At 37.2% G+C, this 21,166-nt stretch overlaps 3 protein-coding genes across 8 annotated transcripts in view; 1 reads left to right on the top strand and 2 right to left on the bottom strand.

The window, feature by feature from the left end:
• Nucleotides 1–1,625: 1,625 nt before the first annotated feature.
• On the top strand, nucleotides 1,626–6,687 carry LOC140796437 (ARF guanine-nucleotide exchange factor GNOM-like). Its single transcript, XM_073149474.1, has 2 exons — nucleotides 1,626–2,726; nucleotides 2,871–6,687. The coding sequence occupies exons 1-2, from the start codon at nucleotides 1,974–1,976 to the stop codon at nucleotides 6,438–6,440; spliced, it is 4,323 nt and encodes a 1,440-aa protein (XP_073005575.1). The 5' UTR covers nucleotides 1,626–1,973; the 3' UTR covers nucleotides 6,441–6,687.
• Nucleotides 6,688–7,870: 1,183 nt separating this feature from the next.
• LOC140795882 (uncharacterized) lies at nucleotides 7,871–13,892 on the bottom strand. The gene is made up of 4 exons (XM_073148657.1): nucleotides 13,623–13,892; nucleotides 13,444–13,535; nucleotides 8,957–9,073; nucleotides 7,871–8,216 (listed from the first exon to the last, which is right to left on the bottom strand). The coding sequence occupies exons 1-4, from the start codon at nucleotides 13,837–13,839 to the stop codon at nucleotides 8,049–8,051; spliced, it is 594 nt and encodes a 197-aa protein (XP_073004758.1). The 5' UTR covers nucleotides 13,840–13,892; the 3' UTR covers nucleotides 7,871–8,048.
• An 870-nt stretch (nucleotides 13,893–14,762) lies between these two features.
• Nucleotides 14,763–21,166, bottom strand: part of LOC140796198 (uncharacterized) — a 46,110-nt gene continuing 39,706 nt past the window's right edge. For 2 of the 6 annotated variants that reach the window (XR_012110415.1, XR_012110417.1), the window contains 14 exons: nucleotides 20,825–20,953; nucleotides 20,657–20,742; nucleotides 20,427–20,542; nucleotides 20,223–20,335; nucleotides 19,905–20,028; nucleotides 19,684–19,802; nucleotides 19,269–19,476; nucleotides 18,975–19,122; nucleotides 17,757–18,081; nucleotides 17,545–17,684; nucleotides 16,542–16,663; nucleotides 16,191–16,392; nucleotides 15,405–15,589; nucleotides 14,763–15,238 (listed from right to left, as the gene is read on the bottom strand). Coding sequence is in view for 1 of the 6 variants with exons in the window: in XM_073149119.1 (XP_073005220.1) it covers nucleotides 15,511–15,589; nucleotides 16,191–16,392; nucleotides 16,542–16,663; nucleotides 17,545–17,684; nucleotides 17,757–18,081; nucleotides 18,975–19,122; nucleotides 19,269–19,476; nucleotides 19,684–19,802; nucleotides 19,905–20,028; nucleotides 20,223–20,335; nucleotides 20,427–20,542; nucleotides 20,657–20,742; nucleotides 20,825–20,953 (1,911 nt within the window). In the remaining 5 variants the exon portion in view is untranslated. Of the gene's footprint in view, nucleotides 15,242–15,349; nucleotides 15,590–16,190; nucleotides 16,393–16,541; nucleotides 16,664–17,530; nucleotides 17,685–17,756; nucleotides 18,082–18,974; nucleotides 19,123–19,268; nucleotides 19,477–19,683; nucleotides 19,803–19,904; nucleotides 20,029–20,222; nucleotides 20,336–20,426; nucleotides 20,543–20,656; nucleotides 20,743–20,824; nucleotides 20,954–21,166 lie in introns of those variants that run through there. The other 4 variants (XR_012110419.1, XR_012110418.1, XR_012110416.1 and 1 more) reach the window with 4 other exon arrangements.

The raw sequence follows: 21,166 nt of genomic DNA, 5'->3' as shown, positions 1-21,166 counted from the left end.
TCATTTACTTTAGGAATAAAGTCAATTTTAAAATATGTATTCTTTTTTGTTATTCTAAAAATAAGGTCTTTATTCTAAGAATAACTATTCTTAGGCTCACTTGTATTCTAGAATAACGATGCAATAATTATCTTTGATGTGATTAAAGTGAAGGAAAAGATGAAAAATATGTGTTTTATTTTTAGTAAAATTACTATGAATACTCTTTGATTTGATATAAAATAAGTCAATGTGATAGATATCAATGGTAAATTTCTATTTATGTTAAATATCCGGTATAAAATATAATTTTGATGAATAATAGTATATTTTAAAATAGGGTTACGATAATATTTAGCTATTATTTTAGAATAAGGAGTTGTATTTTTGAATAAGAAAAAAGTTATTCCTAAAGTGAATGGGAGTTTAGTCTCTCTTATTTCTTCTTTAATAAAGATAGCTTGAAAAGAAAATAATAAAATAAAATATATATTAAAAAAAAAGCCTATAGGCATCTTAGATAATATAATGTATTGGTTTACCTTACAAACTACCTAAACTTTTCTACAAAAGATATTGTAGGATTGCAATAACTCCCATATTAAATTTATTTACAATTTCCATATTCTCTTTTACGATTACAGTCAATATATTTCTATTTTACTCCTAATCTTATGTATTTGTTTTGCAAATAACTATTGTTCAATTTAGGGATAATTACTATTATATATTTTTATATAGACACTCTTATTTAGTTGGGAAGAATATATATTACCTGTTGTAATAGCCTAAATTCATCTCTCTTATACAGTTTTATTTGTGTCAATTTACCCACTTTGTTGTTTAGATTAAAGTATAATTTTTTTATATTTAATTAAATTTGAGGTCGAATTGGAAGATCCTTGTTAGAGATGAAATTATAAATAATTTAATAAACTTTCTAATATATCTAAAATAATAGAGATTAAATTTTAGAAAATAATAATATAAAAAAAATATTTTTATTCTATTTTTATCGTCTGAAATTCAATCAACATTATTTTAAATGGTACAGATGTTTATATAATTTTTTTTTTAATTTTGTCTCTAATGAAAGTCTTCAAATTCACTAGTTTGGTTAAATATATTAGAAAAAAAAATGACAATTTGCGACACAAATAAAACTATAGAGTATAAATTAAATTTAGATCCGATCACAGACGGATAAATTGTCACATTGACTTCCATAACTATGCAAAGTCTCTTTACTAAAAAAATTATGTAAAATCTCTAAAATATTCATTCGGATTAGTGATACATTATTTTTTTTTGTTAAAAAAAATATGGATAAATTTTAAACCCTTCTAAGAACCATTTTATTACTATTTTAGAAGAAAAATAGTTACATTAAGGATTAAAATGATTATTTGATATTCTTAAAATCAACAAAATTGGTGAAAGATAATATATATAAAAAAAATGAAAATAACTAAGGAGGTCAATTTGAAAATCGGGTAGAGGTCAGAGGTCAAAGTATGATTAACGTACCCTTTGATTTAGAGATCGTTAACAAAGAATGGAGTGGTTAATTGGAAAAATGACTAAAGCTTGACTCACCCAAAGGAGAGTAAAATAAAGCATCCAAAAGAGCCAGCTTTTGCTACAATACGCCGGGGGCGAAGAATTCCAGTCTCCGCCCCTCCCTTAACCCCTCCTCCTCCTCCTCCAGATCTCTCTAATGGCGTCTCCTCTACTCCTCCTCCTCTTCTAGTCTTCTTCTCCCTCTTGTTCTCAATGTCTCTCATCTGCTTTGTTACTCTTCTCATAGTAATATAACACGAAACACCCTCTCTTGTCTTCTCCAAACCCAGATCTACTCCGATCTCCGGTATCCGAGTCCTCATTTCCCTAAACCCCTCATCAAAATCCCATTTTGATCGAGACCCATAAGTACCCACTTACCCTAATGCCCTCTTGAAGCCTCTTCCATATAAATTTGCTTCGATTTCCCAATCATGGGGCGTCCGCGGCTGCAGAATTCCACCATAAATCCCATCGAGGAGGAGTCCTCGGACTCCCCGGAGAGCCCCGGGGCATCCTCCCCTCCTGCCGAGCACGCCGCCTTGGCCTGCGTCATCAACTCCGAGGTCAGCTCCGTCCTCGCCGTGATGCGACGCAACGTGCGGTGGGGTAGCGGCCGCTACGGCTCCTCCTCCGCCGCCGACGACCACCACCTCGAGCATCCCCTTGTCCAGAACCTCAAGTTCCTTCGCCGTCGCCTCTTCTCTTCGGGCCCGGCGAGCTCCCTCGACCCATCAGGCTACCTCCGCCCCTTCTTAGACGTCGTCCGATCCGACGAGACCGGCGCGCCCATCACCAGCATCGCGCTGTCCTCGGTCTACAAGATCTTGACTATGGACGCCGCGCTGGCCGCCCCCGGAATGGGCTCTGCAATGCAGGAGGTGGTCGACGCCGTGACGAGCTGCCGGTTCGAGGTGACGGATGCGGCGTCCGAGGAGACGGTCCTAATGAAGATCCTGCAGGTCCTCCTCGCCTGCATGCGGAGCCGCGCGGCCAGCGCCGCCCTCGGCAACGAGCACGTGTGCACGATCGTCAACACGTGCTTCCGCGTCGTGCACCAGGCCGGGACCAAGGGGGAGCTCCTGCAGAAGTTCTCGCGGTATACGATGCACGAGCTCGTCCGCTGCGTCTTCTTGCATTTGCCCAATGTCGGTGATGGCCCGGAGCAGCCTTACATCAAACCGCAGGTAATAATTTCTATGTATATATACATCAACCAATTCGTGGAAACTGAGATGAAATGAAGTAATGCATTATTAAGGCATGCCGCTCTATAATAGTTTAAAACAAGGTTGTATACTTGTATATCTTCTTGAACTTTACTTGTGCAGATTGGTGGTGTTGACAAGGATCAGGCTTTTGGGATAAAGCAAGAGGAAAATGGAAATGGAAGTTTTGGGTCTGGGACAGGTGCCATCGATGATAATGTAAGCAATTTGGAAGCTTCAAATGGTGGGGGGGTCTTGGTGGAGCCTTATGGGATTCCTTGCATGGTTGAGATATTCCATTTTTTATGTTCTCTTCTGAATGTTGTTGAGCAAATTGGGATGAATCCTAACACCAATGCTGTGGCTTTTGATGAAGATGTGCCATTATTTGCTCTTGGGTTGATCAATACTGCTATTGAATTAGGGGGAGCTTCGATTAGGAAGCACCCGAAATTGTTGGCTTTGATACAGGATGAGCTCTTCCGGAATCTGATGCAGTTTGGCTTGTCAATGAACCCGCTGATCCTTTCGGTGGTCTGCAGCATTGTCTTGAATCTTTATCATCACTTGCGAACAGAGCTCAAATTGCAGCTTGAGGCGTTCTTCTCGTGTGTGATATTGAGGCTAGCACAAACACGGTATGGGGCAAGCTACCATCAGCAGGAAGTTGCTATGGAGGCTCTTGTGGACTTCTGCCGGCAGAAGACTTTTATGGCAGAAATGTATGCCAATCTGGACTGCGACATAACTTGCAGCAATATATTTGAAGAGCTTGCCAACCTTCTTTCAAAAAGTGCATTTCCTGTAAATTGCCCTTTATCTTCTATGCATGTTCTAGCCCTGGATGGTTTGATTGCAGTAATTCAGGGGATGGCTAACAGAATAGGTAATGCACCTCAACGTTCGGAGCAAGAAGCAGTGGAGCTTGAGGAATATATTCCCTTTTGGGCAGTCAAGTGTGAGAATTATTCTGATCCTGACCATTGGGTTAAGTTTGTTCGACGAAGGAAGTATATCAAGAGGAGGCTGATGATAGGTGCTGATCATTTCAATAGGGATCCAAAGAAGGGATTGGAATTTCTTCAAGGGACCCATCTCTTGCCGGAGAAGCTTGACCCGCAGAGTGTTGCTTGTTTTTTCAGATATACAGCTGGTTTGGATAAGAATCTTGTTGGAGATTTCTTGGGTAATCATGACGAGTTTTGTGTTCAGGTGCTTCATGAATTTGCTGGGACTTTTGATTTTCAGGACATGAATCTGGATACTGCTCTGAGGCTCTTTTTGGAGACCTTCCGGCTGCCAGGTGAGTCGCAGAAAATACAGAGGGTTCTCGAGGCTTTTTCAGAGAGATACTATGAACAGTCTCCAAAGATTCTTGCCAACAAGGATGCTGCTCTTCTGTTATCGTACTCACTTATCATGCTGAACACAGATCAACATAATGTGCAGGTGAAAAAGAAGATGACTGAAGAGGACTTCATTAGGAATAACCGCCACATTAATGGAGGCAATGACCTCCCACGGGAATTCCTGTCTGAGCTCTATCACTCAATCTGCAGGAATGAGATAAGAACCATTCCTGACCAGGGTATTGGTTTCTTTGAGATGTCTCCCAGTCGTTGGATAGATTTAATGCGGAAGTCAAAATCGACATCTCCGTATATTGTCTGTGATTTGCGGCCTTTCCTTGACCATGATATGTTTGCAATCATGTCAGGTCCCACAATTGCTGCCATTGCAGTGGTATTTGATTATGCTGAACATGAAGAAGTCCTGCTAACTTGTGTAGATGGCTTCTTGGCTGTGGCAAAGATCTCTGCTTTCCATCATCTAGAAGATGTTTTGGATGATCTAGTTGTTTCCCTTTGTAAATTCACAACCCTATTGAACACATCATTGGTTGAAGAACCAGTTACAGCCTTTGGGGATGATATGAAGGCTAGGTTGGCAACCGAAACATTGTTCAACATAGCTAACAGATATGGTGATTTCATACGCACTGGCTGGAGGAATATATTGGACTGTATCTTAAGGCTGCACAAGCTAGGTCTGCTTCCTGCCCGTGTTGCTAGCGATGCGGCTGATGATTCAGAACTGCCTTCAGAAACAGTCCAGGGGAAACCAGCTCCTAATTCACTTTCCACATCTCACATTCCCGCGATTGGTACTCCTCGCAGATCCTCTGGCCTTATGGGAAGGTTTAGCCAACTATTATCACTTGACACAGAAGAACCAAGATCACAACCAACTGAGCAGCAACTTGCTGCGCACCAAAGAACTCTTCAGACAATCCAGAAGTGTCACATTGATAGTATCTTCACCGAGAGCAAGTTCTTGCAGGCTGATTCATTACTGCAGCTTGCAAGGGCACTTATATGGGCAGCAGGTCGGCCTCAGAAAGTGACAAACTCTCCTGATGATGAAGACACAGCAGTTTTCTGCCTGGAACTTCTTATTGCTATTACTCTAAACAACAGAGATAGAATTGTGATTCTTTGGCAGGGTGTATATGAGCATATTGCCAATATAGTTCAGTCCACTGTGATGCCTTGCGCTCTTGTAGAGAAAGCAGTTTTTGGACTCCTGCGCATTTGTCAAAGACTGCTTCCTTACAAGGAGAATCTTGCTGATGAGCTGCTAAGATCACTTCAATTAGTTTTGAAGCTTGATGCACGTGTTGCAGATGCTTACTGCGAGAATATTACACAAGAGGTGACACGCTTGGTGAAGGCAAATGCTACTCACATCAAGTCTCAGATGGGTTGGCGGACCATTATGTCCTTGCTGTCTATCACAGCTCGGCATCCAGAAGCTTCTGAAGTAGGTTTCGAAGCTCTGGTTTTTATTATGTCTGATGGGGTTCACCTTTCACCAGCAAACTATGTTCTCTGCATTGAAGCTTCAAGACAGTTTGCCGAATCTCGGGTTGGCCTAACAGATAGGTCTGTCCGTGCAATGGATTTTATGGCAGAGTCTGTAAACTGTCTTGTGCGCTGGTCTAAAGAGTCTAAGGAAGCAGGTGAGGAAGCTGAAAAGATATCAGAAGGAATAAGGGAGATGTGGCTGAGACTGCTGCAAGCATTGAGAAAGGTGTGCTTGGATCAGAGGGAGGAAGTGAGGAATCAAGCATTGTCTTCCTTGCAGAGATGCTTGGTTGGATCAGAAGGGATATCCCTCATGCCCACATCTTGGTTGCAGGCATTTGATCACGTTATTTTTGCAATGCTTGACGACTTGCTAGAGATTGCTCAGAACCACTCACAGAAAGATTACAGGAACATGGAAGGAAGCCTTCTGCTTGCCATGAAGTTACTGGCAAAGATTCATCTGCAGCTTCTTCCAGAGCTCTTTGGACTTAGCAGCTTCTGCAAATTTTGGCTGGGGGTTCTTAGTCGGATGGAGAAGTACATGAAGGTTAAGGTGAGAGGTAAGAGGAGTGAGAAGCTACAAGAGTTGATTCCAGAACTCCTCAAAAACACGTTGTTAGTAATGAAAGCAAGAGGGATCCTTGCGAAGAGGAGCACAATAGGTGGCGATAGTTTGTGGGAGTTAACATGGCTTCATGTGAACAACATTTCAACATCTTTGCAGTCGGAAGTGTTCCAAGGTCAGGAATCAGACCTAGTTAGTTCAATACAACCTGATGGTGCTGGTTCGGGGCCGCTAGGTGAGGTATCAGGAGATCAGTCTTGAGGTTGACCTTGATTGATGTTTGGCTTGGTGTAGTTTCTTGAAATCCTTCATGAAGGTGAAGTGTTAGCAGTAGTGGAACTAGTTCAGTGAGAAGCATGCAAACTCTCTGTATTCTATAGTAGTAAATATCATAAGGTTTTGATACTACGATGGTTGTCCCAGCTGGGATTATGTTTTTCTGTTTCATATACTTGTTTTTTGAGTGTGCATTTATTGAGCGGTTAATCTTGATTTTCCTTCCGCAGAATCTGGGTAAAATTCAAAACTTTACGTGCTATATTAGAATTTGACAGGATTTTACTTGTTAGATGCAATTTATCAAATCAGTCTAGTAACTGTATGTGCTTCACATGTCTTGTTTCTGCCCAGATCATGTTGTAGATGAAATTTATGAAATTTCAGTACAGGAGAGATCAAGAGAAAGTAGGTTTACAGATACAACTATTACAGAAATGTTGTTAAGGTCTTCATTTTTCCATGAACTTGGTTACATGTATTTAATGTCTCTTTTGTTTTCTTCCATTTCTCTTTTTATTTTTTTATTATTTTTTAATTTGATCAATCATGAGTTCGTACGCGACATACTAGACAAATTCTTTTCTGATATATACGCTTAGACAACTGGGGCAATTCTTTTGAAAAATAGGCCACAACAAGCTCAAATCATACATTCTTATATGACATGCTGATGGAAAACGAATAAAATATCAATTCTAATATATATGGAAGAAATCCAATTATGGCTTTTGTCGTGAATTAGTAGAATTAAAACTCAGAACTACTTTTTTTTTCTTTCTGCTCTATGTACTAGGTCTTTTTAAAGATTTTTTTCTTTTCTTTTTTGAGAGAATTATATCTTATTGAAGAGTTGGCAGGCCAATAGGCCATTACTTGCATATTTTGACCAGAGTTGTTCCAGATCCAACAATAGGAGAGGGTATCGCCAATCAGATCTTTGGTCCTGATAGATGAACTCTTAGGAATGGTGTATAGAAGGCTCAGGCAGATATCTTTGTACACAGTTTTATCAAGTTGACAGTGGCTTCTGTTATGGTTCATCTTAATTATGTTTTACCACTATATTTGGTCAACAATAACACTATTAAGTGGGAAATTTCCCAAGCTTCGCAATGTACGTCAATGGGCCCATTAGTCCATAATTGCACATCTCCACAGATCTCTCTCTCTCTCTCTCTCGCCCTCTCAGAAGAAGAAGAGAGTGGTTGTATATGTCGAAGATCTATGCTCTTTTCAGTTCATGTAACTCTTGTTGAATTATAAATACATTCCCTGAAGCACCATTTTGTCTATTTTTTCTTTGTAACATCTCTGATCAAAGTAAAGAGAAGAAAAAACTAGGAATTCAGTAGACTATGCAACCAAAAGGGTAAGGCATAGCACTACTATGCAGAATATCAAAATCTAGGAAGTGTAGCAACGGAAGGGTATGAATATGATGCAATAAATAGCAACACAGAATTACAACAGCAGAAGTGCAAAAAAGACAACCAGGACAAACATAACCACAAAATGAACTTTAAGTAAAAGAAAATTATAGCTGTGGTAAAACTCCGTATTAGTAGTTTTAGGCCTGCATACACATTATCCTCACTTTTTGCCCCTGCTGCGCCTGGGGGCAACAACGGACCATCCTTCTTCATCAGGCATTGCTTTACAAGGCTTTGATGGGTCCATATCCATTTCCTTTGGCTCAGCATCATCCACCATCATATCTTCTTCCTCTTCTGTGCTCTCGTCTTCGTTGTCATTAATCATCTGCATCACACGATACAAGTCCATATTATGAAGCACACATACAGATAATTTCACGCTACCACGTCGACTCATAACTCTAGAATTTGGACCAAGCATGACTATGATAGATATTACATGATGTTTTTTTTTTTTTTGAGAAAAGATTGGGGATCAACCCTAATTAAGATGATGTAATATTACATGATTATCTGAAGATATGACGGTTAAAATACTAACCATGTAAGTATGATTAACCTTTTGCCAAGCTATTAGCATAGCTTCACTGAAGCATATCTCTTATCTCGCATACTCAAAATGTGATTATTTGCAAAACGAAGTAGTTCTAAATTTGAGAGAAAATTTTCATCAATTTGATACAAAGGGGTAAATGTTGACTCTTAACGTTGGAAGTAGTGTAGAGTTGCACCAATTAGAAAGGTGCTTTACATTTATCATACTTTTTATACACGTTGTAGAAATGAGAAAAAGTTTAAATAAGATATATAATCAGTAAATAAATTAATGTCAAATAAGTTTTAACCATTTAAATATTTGCAACATAAGCCAATAAGTCCCTACAAGAAGCAGAAAAACAATTGTTAAAGATTATGCATGTGCAGACTGCCTGACTGGTAAATTTGTCACAACTTTTGACAAGAACTAATTCGTATCTTTTCAGGCCTTGCTATCAGCTATAAACACAGCGGCATACTTAAATTAGACAAAAATGCAGATGACTGAAAACTGTGCTAGTTAATTACCTGTCTACTTTGAGAAATAGCATTTGTTCGGAGACCTGCCTCCCTCCTCAGCTTTTGAATTGGTTCATAGCTACCTTTAAGACAATCTTCATGCATAATCATCAATTCCTCTGCTACCTGTTAGATAATGGCAATGTAATAACTGATGAAACAATAAGTAGAAACTCAAGATTGTTGGGACTTGCTATAGTGCTATCTAGCATACACTATACAATTCGCCCGGCAAAGTGACCATTCTAGCATGTTTCTGTCTTTGGTAGCACAGGTTCATGCCTACAACCCTTATTTGATGGCCAAACATACAAGACAAAAGAGTACACATATTTCTCCAAGAGGGGACTCAATGTGGTAGCATTATAATTTTAATGGTTTCACCTAATTACACCCAGAAGGAGAAGAATAAACTACAATTAGCACTTACAATTAGCACTTGTTCTTCAAGCCTTGAAGCACACAAGTGGAACCAAGTTCACCAAGTTAGAAGAGATATATATAGGGCCCATTAAAAGGTCGATTTCTTACAGCATGAATTAAAATTAAACAAGCGATACAATTAGGGGTTAATAGAGCATCAAACAAATGGTTAAAAACAAAACTAGAAAGAAGTACAACAAGAACTATGACTTGATCCCATCTATTTGAAGTCAGATATATGATTCTTTTTCCTCCATCCAAATGTATTCCATGTAACATTCACCATCAACTGAACCACTACCATGCCTTTCCCTGCTACCTAGACTAATATTTGGTCTTTCTCTCCTTAGGGTGCTATCATTCGTATGAAAAAAAAATAAAATAAAAATAAAAATGTAGCATGCGAGGCACGTGCCTCGCTGGTCTCCTCCTCTGCTTCTCCAACTCAGGTTAAGGGTGATTGCTAGATTTTTCGCGATGCCCTGGCTATAAACCCTAGCAAACCTCTCCTCGAGAGGTATTCAGATTTTCTTCTCCTTCCCTTCCTTCTTCCCCTTAGATTTCTTTTTCCTTCACCTCCGAAGTCGCCATTGTTGGGGTTAGTCATTAGAGCACTATCTAAGTAAAATCCCCTCACCAAGCAGGCTGTCGGTGAGTTCTTCTCCATCCCACAAAGTTAATTTAAATTTTTTTAGGTATTTAATGTAATACCTTTGGGCATTTGCGACCTACGGCGAGGTTCGTCGGTCAGCGACTTCAAGTCACTGTTGCCCCTTAGTCTTCGTGACTTGGGAAATTATAGAGGTGAGCTCTATAATTGTCGATGTTGGCTGACCACAGTGGACATCCCATAGGAGTCGCCAAGGTCACGAGTGTGGCCCTCCGACAGTGCCATCGTCGGCGACCTCTCCTTCTCTCCCTCTCTTCTTCTCCCTCTCTTTCCCTCTTGTCGATCTCCTCGAGGAAGGAGGCAGTGCTGGGCTCCGGCTCGACCAGAGCTAACCCTTTTATATTGATGGGTCCAGATATGGATTTTGGATCCAAAAGACCCCGACCTGACCCGACTTCATAAGGTGTGGGCTCCCGGCTAACCCGCAGCTAGTCCATGAGATTTGTGGGTTTGGGCCTTAAGCCCAAACCATTGTGGCACTTAATGTTGTGGGCTGTGGGCCAATCAAAGTATTGGATTTTATTTTAGCCCAATTAGAGGTATACAAGTAATTTTAAATTCTGAAAATACTATTAAAACGCTGAATTATTGATGGAATAAATATGAAGATTTATACTTGTACCTAAACTGAGGATTTGAGTTATCCCACGTGGAGTTCGAGTAAATTTATTCATATAATTAGTGTCTCATATTTCATACTATAATTTTTTTGTATTATTATATTCCATGCATTATCATCTCTTTATGCTATGTTGTATTTCGTATCATGCTGTACTTCGTGAAATACTTTTGTTCATGAAATATTGATCTTCATGCATTTTGTGCAAATAGTAAAATATTGGCTACAGATTGGTAAGACTTTAAGAACAAGCACATGCTAAATATTCTTTGTGTATCTCCCTGTGGTAATTTAAGTCTACTTTGAATGTTAGGGAACAGACTTATACTTGATCATAAAATCTATTTAGATAACTCTAACACGGTTAGAGAACAGTTCATCGGATAGACCTATTCCTGATTAGTATATAATAGGTTTGGGTGACTTTGGCACGGTTAAAAAATAATCCAAACTAGATTAGAAATCTTCTTAAGGTGATTCTAATATCTCTCTATGATTAGTGAAAAAGATAGGTTGCATTTATCACCTAGTGACACCTCCTGATGATACTAACCGGATCAATTTTGAGAAAAATACTTGAGCGCATCTCAATGTAAATTTTAGTTTATGTAAATCCACATGCACAGTCCCAAGCTATAACATGGTTGAGATTAAGAATGTCTGCATAATGAAATAAAACACAATATAAAGCTTGTTAATTGCATCTTTGTGGCTTACTGGCTTATGCTTATTATTCGTATCATGAGTTTGCTAGTTATTGCTGTAATTAGTGAGCTTCAATTAATATCTCGTACTAGATAAATAATAATTTTCTAGCTTTTGAGTGGATTCACTCACTGAGCTAAAATTGCTAGCTTATTAAACTCTTTTGATATTTCAGATGTTGGACAACGTGACGAATGAACCCACTGGGACTCTACCTTCACTTAGAATTTTGGGCCCTTATATCTTTAGTTATAGTAGTGGTTTTTAGTTTCAAATTGAAAAGCTAGATGTTGCTTTAGTGATATTTAGAAGACATTGATTGTATAATATAGGTATTTTATGTTTTTGAAGGTTTTTGAATTAAATTTATTAAATAAATTTCGAGTTTCATTATATTATGGATAATTAGTTAAAGGCTTCGTGAATCTCAAGCTTTTTCAGATACATAGCTAGTCATGATTCCTAGATCAGGTCATGATAGTAACTCTACTTACTTATTTCCTATTTCTTATCCGTTGAACATGGTTCAATTATCAATCTTGCAAATGGTATCCTTTAATTGTTATAAATGTGCACTTATCTAATTATATATCTATAATAACATTACACATCCATTTCAACATTTTCATCTTAGCAAAATTTAGTTTCTTCCTATTATTCCAAGATTTCGATCTGTGGAGTATGGCTAATCTAGTGCTACAAAGGAAAATGCAGTAAACAAGCTTGTTGCTTTCTCTTCTTGTCAGTTCTAAAATTTCTAGTCTCTAGAACAAGATGCACAAGAGAAACATGTGAAAAACAATTTTTAGCAGCATGTCAAGCTTAAATGAATTTTTGATGTAATAAAGCACACCACAAAATAATTGTGGAAATAGATCATATAATAAATGGGCTTGTCCAAACACTAAGAAGAAGGGCCCGTATAAAAAGAAAAATTCTTTAAAGTGCGCATCAACAAAGAAGTTCTTTTATAGAGGTGAGCATAAGGAGGAGATGAGACATTATCACTATCCATTACATAACTATAAAGAAAATAATTACAAGCATACTCCTGATTAAAAGCTTAAAAATGTACCTAAAGTGTAACAATATTAAGATTATTCCAAAATGCCAACCCTACTTCCCTCCTGAAAGAATTTCTTCAAAGTTTGAGTTAGATGAACAAAAACAATTTTTGGCTAAGTTCCAAACTAGTCAAAACGGCCTTCTCAGAACAAATCTTCAAATGTTCAATTTGTCTAATCATAAACCTACATTCTTAACAGATTCTTCATCAACACCACATCTTCTATAGTCTATATTCAAGTTTCCTAAAAATTATAAAAGATATTATAATGTTTGTTTGGCCTATTCCTGAAGGCCTTTTAGTGTCCATAATACCTATTGTTGTTATTTCTTGAAGCTTATAAGGGTATCTAAGATGTATAAATGCAACCTATTTTTGAATGCTTCAGGAAAAAAAAGGGTAAGAATTTATCCAACAGGTACAGGAGAAAATATTTAGCCTACTCCAGTTTAGGAGAAAAATTAAATATTTTAGTAACTAAGCACAAAACTTTTTCATCAGAATTCAGTTTCTCTTTTTCATGATACTCAGGAGTTCTTTCTGAAACTAAATATTTTTTCTCCATCTATGACATATCCATTATTCAATGACCATAGACTATCCAACAATTCTAGGCTGCCTTCTCAGTTCTCCAGCAGATCTGTTCGCAACCACCAAACACATCCATCCACACCCTATCATTAAAATTCTTGAATGACTCCGTGTAAGATAATACAATAACCCATTACTTGGCATTGCCTAACCTAGCCTTCTCATTTTACGAGAGTGCTATCTATAAATACCAATATCTCTCAAATGCACTGGTATCCTAAATTGGATTTTATTTCAAATTTACTTGTGCGCAATCCTTAATCAATACAGTCAACTCATCAATTAGATCTACGAACAATTTCATCCTGCCAATGCACCATGAAATACAATATACATAGTAAAGAAAATTCAAAGGACTGTTCTACTATCATATTGGCTAACAAAATCAAAATCATCATTATTACAATAGAAGAGTAGGATACCTCCTCCACACTCCCATCCTCAATCTCTGTATTAAAGGAAACCACCATACTCTCATCTATCATACTCTCCAGATCATCGATGTAAAGTGGAGCTGAAGCGGATAAGATTACATCAAATTTAACAAATTCTCATCCGAATTGAAAGAAAGAAAGAAAAAACCACCTTTCGAAGCCCTAACCTTTGGATTGGACGAACCAAGAGAAGATGGAATCGGCGAGCTCGTCGGCCTTCCTCCGGGAGTCTCTCCCGCCCCACCCGTTCTCCACCGCCATCTGGAGAGCAGTCCACCGCGAGAGGACGAGGGAGATCCCTTCCCGTAGAAACGACATGGACTCCGGAGATGGCGTCGGAGAAGGACCTCCTCCTCCTCGGTTTTCCACGCTGGTAGAATCCATGGCCTCTCTTTGTTCAGCTTGGAGAGGAATTCCTTCTTATTAGGGTTTTAACTACTACTAGCAGGGGTGTAAAGCTCGTTTAACCCCGTTCACTTTCGGGAATAAATTTTTTTTTTCTTACCAAAGAATACAATTTTTTATTCTAAATAATAGCTAAATATTATAATAATCTTATTCTAAAATATAAATATTTATTTATTAAAATTATATATTTTATACTGCACACTAACTTAAATACTAATTTACCTTTGATATTTTTTCATCAATCTACTTTATATCAAATCAAAAATAAAATAATTATTTGTTTTATATTTTTCTTCGCTTTATATTACATTAAAGATATAAATTTCTCATTTTAATAATAACAAATAGAAATTGTTATTCATATTTCATCCCTATTTCACATGTGAACCAGAAAAAAAGACGTCGATAAGATCAGCATCTTGATGTATAAGTAAAATATTAAACTCATCAACATTTATTTTTCAGGTAAAACTTTGATTAGTTCAGGGTTTTATTGACATTGATGCAGATGCTGTACAACTAGACACCTTTGTATGTTTAAGTTTGGATGTGCCTAGTTCGGTCTATGAAGTTTGGAGTAGATCTAATTTGGCCAAAAACTCTACTAGAGAAGAGAGCACCTACAACATGGAGTTGGGAACAGCGATACAAAGCTATCAGAGTGAGAATGAATGACAGGAACAGCTTAGAATGAGAGAGAGAGAGAGAGAGAGAGAGAGAGAGAGAGAGAGAGAGAGAAGGGAGACGATGATATGTTTACATTAGATAAGTAGATAGAGTGGTAGATATAATCTCATTCGATGATGAAATTTTAGATACTTTCATAGGATATTGTGTAAAGTTTTAAGATCAACTGAATTATCCAACATAGTAAAACATGTGATCCATCAAGGAGAGAATTGAATCCCAAAGGTACAATTTAGAAGTTGGGATCTTTACATCTGCTGATCAATCTTCAGAAAGTATACTTATTTATACAGATGGACAATTCTAAAATCATTAAAATAAGTGATCATTTGCCTATCTGAATTGGTTGTCATTACCAAATTCTGGGGAAAAAGAATCATTTTCCATTCATAAGTTCTTTTTGCTGACGGCCATGCTCATACATTCGACTCAAAAATCTTTACTCTTTAAATACACGTTTGAAGTTAGCATTAATTCATAATGAGATGATGTCTTTCCTTTTTGATGTTCCTATGGTCGGACAATTCTTTAGGAACTCCACGTTGACTTTGGTGATTACCTGATCCTCCAGCAGATGGAGAAGCTCAGATTCCTCAATATTTGAAAATTCACACTTCTTTTCCAGCCAGCAAAGTTGATGGGTTGTGTCTCGACCTATTCTGATGCCGCAAACCGGTGACAGAACAACCTGCTACAAAATGTCCTCTATTAATGAAAATAAAACAACCATTCTAGTTATATTCCATACTTTATGACCTTGGTTTCACTATAAATATCAGAAATAACGAAAAAGATGTGATTGGGATGAAAAAAAAAATTGGGGACTACACTCAAATAAATGACGTATTTCTTACATCAAGTTACAATAATCAGAAGAGAATGATATGGATTCAGCAAACAAAACTTGGGACTGGATATGTGTACAAAGAATACAGGGGGGGGGGGCTTTCTCATTCTTCATCATGTCAGACGTTGTAGCCCTAGCTCTGACGAGATAAGCCTGAGCAGCACTTGCACAAGCTCTCTAACTCTAGCTTCCCTGTTGAATCAGCAAGAAGGAGATTTAAAAGTTCTCTTAAAATCTATTGCGCAAAAGGAACACGAAGGGCAAACAAAACAAAAAAAGCATGTTATTGCCAATATCCCATGCAAAGTTACTATATCACTGGACAGTTGCTGAAAATCAGGAACATGGATCTGCGTTATCATCTGTAGAACAATTAAACACAAGAGTCCAAGCTATTACTTAGGAGATACTGTATTAATAGATCTGAAGTTGGGTGACACCTTGGGTTCAATGTTGTTCAGGTGCCTAGACACCAAATCAGCCCAACCAACTAATAAGCTATAACCACCTATTTCTTTGACTAAATTCTTATTTGTTATGCATTCTCAACATGCAGGTGATTTGAGGTTAAATTTGACTTTCCCACAAATTAAATTGAATACATGATCCAAGAAAGGTCAATTGGGATGACATGCTAAATAGCAGAGTCTGTAAATTTCAAAAGTTTAGTTTACTCATGAATCCCATGTGACTTCTAGACTTCTAGTAGGTATATTTACATGAATTTAAACAAGCAAAGATGATTCAAAAACTTCAAATATCAATTATTTAAGAGGAATCTTAATGTCCAAACCTTGATACGACAAGCTCACAAAAAGACGGAAACAAAACCAATAGATGAGCATGACTCCTGTGCTCGTTCTTTCCCTGAACCTCTTTCAGATATGGTGGTAGAAGAAGACAGCCTGCTGTGTCAGAATGAATAACTAACCTAGCCAGCTCTTGAAGCACACAAACTGTTTCCTCGATTCTGGCACTAGGCAATGGATGTTCACCTACAAGACGTGAAACAGACAAAGAAATCAAGGATTCAGATATAACTATAATATTAAGCAAACTTAGCATCAAGAACTTGAATCTTAAGTCTATAACATTATGGGCAGCAGAGAATAGAATTGATGTGATATACACCTACGAGAAGTACCTAGGACATTTTCATCAGTTAAGAACTGGTTTAGTATAATCTCGCATCTTCTCATAAGAATGACAATTGAAACTTTGCTAACTTCCGATCTTGTTGGATAACAACTATCTGTAGAAGTAAAACTGCAACCAACGAACCACACAAGTTAGCAATTACAAATACTAAGCTAACTTGTGAAGAAGATAATATTCTTTCGTATGTAGCTATATTGGGTGACTGAAAAGAGAATTCAGATGTCAAATTCTTAGCAAATGAAGAATCTAATAAGTTATACAATGCAGTTGTCATCTTATAAAGAGTGACAAGTGCAATGATAAGGCAACTGCAAGATCTTCCACTCACCAACAAATAGTTTTAAGTGGATCCCTATGCAGTATTCAACAAAGAGGTCCTTAGTTCTGCATTTTGAAAGCATACCCATTAAATAGCAACACTAGGCTATTCCACATTCCAATATTTCATTAAATGCATCCTGCTACAGACACTTGGAAGTCAGAAGTTCTTTAGAGCAACTACAACTTCTTGAGGCATTTACTATTGACGAACTGTTCAATGTCCTATTAAGATGACGCACACTTTTTTCTCTTAAAAAATGCATTCCCTCACACTTCCTACTAAAAGCATTAGAATATAATAGTCAAGAGTTAAAAAGGGCCCACTAAAGGCAGACAATTCAGGGAAAACTATAAGTACAATTAGGCCTTAAGACTCAAGATTGCTAACACTTGTATTAATAGGAAAAAGGTCTTAACAGCAAAGTTAACTTCAGGCATCTCATAGGGATCTAAAAGGAGATACAGTACACCAAGAACACACCTCCGAGAACATCACAGAATATCTTCATTTATCTCACAGACCTCACATTGCTGTAGTATATTAATATGGAGATTACTCGCTTATCTAAACTCTGAGATCGTTTTTATTTCTAGACTGCGTTTGACAATGCTTGATTAAATCATGAATAATTTGCTAGGGAACACCCTCCTTACCAAAGGACAGCTACCTGCATAAAGAAAATATCATCTGTAAGCAACTCAATGAGAATCTGCTGCAATGGGGAGGCATTAGCCCAACACTCTCGAGAGGTAAAGAGCCTGTTCTGGATGCACATCGATCAAGAGTTGTTACTAACCGTTGCAATATCTGCATACATAAGTTCCAGATAAGTACAAGAAAAACTATAGAAGTCAAATATATATTTTTTGGGGGAGTGACCTCCATAGGAGCATCAATTTGGCCTTTGAGAACATTGTCACCCAGAACATTCAGAACAGTCATTTCAATGAGCTCATCAGCCTTGAGTTCATCTACTGTAGAAGCATCAGATGATAAAGCACGACCACAAGATCCAACAAGGAATATTTCATATGCATCTGCGACCTCTTTCCAAAGATGTCCTCTGGCAAGTTTGTATGAATGTAGGTCGGTTTTAAAATCAAGAACTACTCTGCTCACATCATCAACAATAACATGGTTGAAGCATTCAACAGCAACTCTCCAGAGTGAACCCTTTGGGTTGTCCCTTCTTGTATTCATGCACCTAAATATAAATGAAGAAAACAGATTTGATTGATCTACAGAAAGAGCATTGTTACATTATTTCTACACTTCAGCATACATTCTGAAGGATTAGATGCCAACAATAGAATGCAGAGCAAGCACAATAACATAGTTGGACAATAAACAAAGAAAGAAAAATAAAAATAAAAAATAAAAAAACTCTTAAGTTCTAGTTAGTGTTGGTCTGTCACAGGAATGCAAATAATGTTCTTTGCATATGTGCTGTCAGATGTTACCAGAATATCCACATTCATAGCTGTCTTGAAGTTAATGGAAGTACATGATTAACCACATTGGTAATTTAGAGCATAATCCCAAGAAAACTTTTAATGTAGGTAGAATGTCAGTTCTACTATCAATTCATATACATCTGTGAACATCTAAAGAAGAGGCATTAAGAGGTTTAAATCATCTTGGTTTGCAAGCGTTCAAATCATATTAGTTTGCTATCTAACGAGAGATAAGAGATGTTTTTTTCCAGATCATTGCTTCCCTTGGATGTAAATTATGTACATCGATGTGTGCTTGTTGTCTATTTAAATTGCTTTTCATCTTTCATGTCCATACTCCATACATCTTAACATTATCTGCTATAAATATGATAGATATCTTAAATGCTACAAAATGCTGCAGCTTATATCATCATAGATAAGCGTTCATTATGCTCTTCTTATATTGCAGAACTTGGGAAGAATTTCAGCCAACTTACTTTTCATACTTCGGCATATAAGCTGGCCGCCACTTCAGGATATAGAAATTATATTTTCACCAATTAAACCGAAGATGAGAAGAACGAAGTATTTCAGCTTATACATAAAGTGTGATATATTTACTGTATTCTAAAACGAAATATAACCAATTAACATGGTTTACCTTCCAAGACCTTGAATGATTTCTGGAGATATATTAGACCTTTCGTTTGGTGGAGCATCTAGATACAGTTCTACGATAATAGGCACAAGCTTTTCTTCAAATAGATGACTCCAACCACATGTCTTCATATCATCACAACTGGTAATACCTGAATAATGAGAATAAGGTCCCACTTTTGTCATACAATTAAAAGCACTATCATTTGGATGTATGAAGCCATGATATTCACTTTTCTATCTGATCTCAGCATTACATCCTTTGAAGAAGAGAATACTATAAAATTACTCAACCTACCCATGTCATTGATAATATCACCATTTGGTTCAGTCTCATTTTTCTTTCTGTCTACCTCATTATTTCTTTTATCTTCAGGAGCTCCATATCCAGTAAGATAGAAGAGAAGCTCCTGGAGTAACGGGGACCACATTGAGGGTAGAAGATCAGTTGGACGCAGCAGAGGTATAATTTTCAAGATTGTGCGTTGCACTGGCGGAACATTACCCTGCAGCAGAAAACTTCAGTAGAAAGTCTAAAGATATAGCGTTTCATTGTATTTGACGCGAAAAATGACAGGATGGTATGATTCCTTAGTTTTTCATATTGATCATCTTGTTTGAATAACATGCAAGAAGTAAGCAAATCGAACAGGAAAAAAAAGCATAAATAATACCTAAAACTAAATGAGCACATTTCTTTGATCTATACTTACCAATTCGCTTTCAAAATCACCAGAACTCTTTGAATTTCTAATTGTCAAATGCAGAATAGTTAGTAGTCTAAGATACATATCAGTATCAAACATTGATTGCGCTTGGATATAAAGATCGCCTGAAATTGTTAAAATAATTAATTGCTAAAAATTTATACAAAAATATGTATATGTATAAATATATAACTAAAGGCTACAAATTTAGGAATTGGTTGCATTACCTAGACCGTGCAAAATCTCCTGCTTCACCTTATCTGCTGAATTGCTTTTATAATTTGGTGATGTTTGAAGTACAAGCTCATAAACATCAAGCATAGATTTGACATATGATGCCTCCAGATTTCCCTGTTCAACTCAAAGATGCTATTGTGAAGTTATTGCTTATCAAATTAATGCATTACAAAACAAAAAAAGGATAGAAATTACGTCATAGAGACAAGGTCCTGACTTGGAGTATTTTGTAATATTCAAATAATTGTTACTTCCAGCTATTACTTGACAGGTCAAATATCATCAGAGATGACACATTTAACAAATACCTTTGGACAATGAGAACTAACGGTTGTCTGTAGACAGCCTATTGCAGCAAGAGCAACTTCTTTGCTACCGTGCAAAATGCTATTTTTGACAAATTCTAGCAAAAGTCCCCAGCCTGCACATTAGTTAATGTAGATAATAATCTGGAGAGTTAAAAATGAACATTTCTTAAGTTACAGTGGAAGCTCACCTACAGAAAAACTCACCAGAAGAAAAGTTTTTTAAACTCTGAAGGAAAGGAAAAAAAGATCGTAATAGTCGTGTTATTCCAGCTAATACAAGTACAATTGTTTCATCCCATTGTTTCTGTGCTGTATTCCGACTGCAAAACCATAAGCAGTAGAAGAAGTATTTATGTTTAACCTTCAGAATATGCAATTATGTAGTCAAACTGGTGGCTGGTAGAACAACCATTCCAGTTTGATACTTTACAGACCTGTGGTGTATGAGCATATGGACAGTTTTCCCCCCTCTAATACCAAGTTCTTTTCCTTGCCATTCATCTCTGGATGAGGTGGACGCCTGTGGAAAGAAGGTTTCACATTATAGAATGCAAAAGCAAAAGGGTAGACAGAAGCACGCATACTGATAATATTCCACCTACCAGATGAGAAACACAGTCTAAGATGGGGAAAACATATATCCAAAGGCAATCCTCCCACATGCTTTTGGAGATTTTCTGCCCATGGCTGCCAAGAGTCTGAAAAAGTGTTCGGATTGCAGAGTTCCTAACCTACGAAAGAAAATGACCTCGCAGAAGTTTATGTTGACATCAAACAAGTGTTATTACTGGTACATGAATTCTCTCATTATTTCAAAATGAAAGCTAGTAATGACGGAATATAAAAAGCTTTAACTCTAAGTTGGAAGGTTAGGCATGCATCTCTTGTTCTAACACTTGAAGTCTACCATGTAGAAGGGCAAATATTTTCATGTCTATTAGGTG

Source organism: Typha latifolia, chromosome 10 (assembly GCF_019914945.1).
Source record: "Typha latifolia isolate L0001 chromosome 10, TyphaL0001v2, whole genome shotgun sequence".
NCBI classification, from domain to species: Eukaryota; Viridiplantae; Streptophyta; class Magnoliopsida; order Poales; family Typhaceae; genus Typha; species Typha latifolia.
The sequence above is the reverse complement of the archived record's forward strand: the minus strand, read 5'-3'. Positions and strand labels throughout refer to the sequence as shown.

What these genes read in the sequence shown, in the direction of transcription:
- LOC140795882 (XM_073148657.1), bottom strand. Translation starts at nt 13,839, where the DNA reads ATGGATTCTACCAGCGTGGAAAACCGAGGAGGAGGAGGTCCTTCTCCG. An exon ending in TTGGTTCGTCCAATCCAAAG is followed by an intron (nt 13,536 to 13,622) that starts GTTAGGGCTTCG and finishes TATCCGCTTCAG; the next exon opens with CTCCACTTTACATCGATGAT. An exon ending in CTATTTCTCAAAGTAGACAG is followed by an intron (nt 8,217 to 8,956) that starts GTAATTAACTAG and finishes CGTGTGATGCAG; the next exon opens with ATGATTAATGACAACGAAGA.
- LOC140796437 (XM_073149474.1), top strand. Translation starts at nt 1,974, where the DNA reads ATGGGGCGTCCGCGGCTGCAGAATTCCACCATAAATCCCATCGAGGAG. An exon ending in AGCCTTACATCAAACCGCAG is followed by an intron (nt 2,727 to 2,870) that starts GTAATAATTTCT and finishes TTACTTGTGCAG; the next exon opens with ATTGGTGGTGTTGACAAGGA.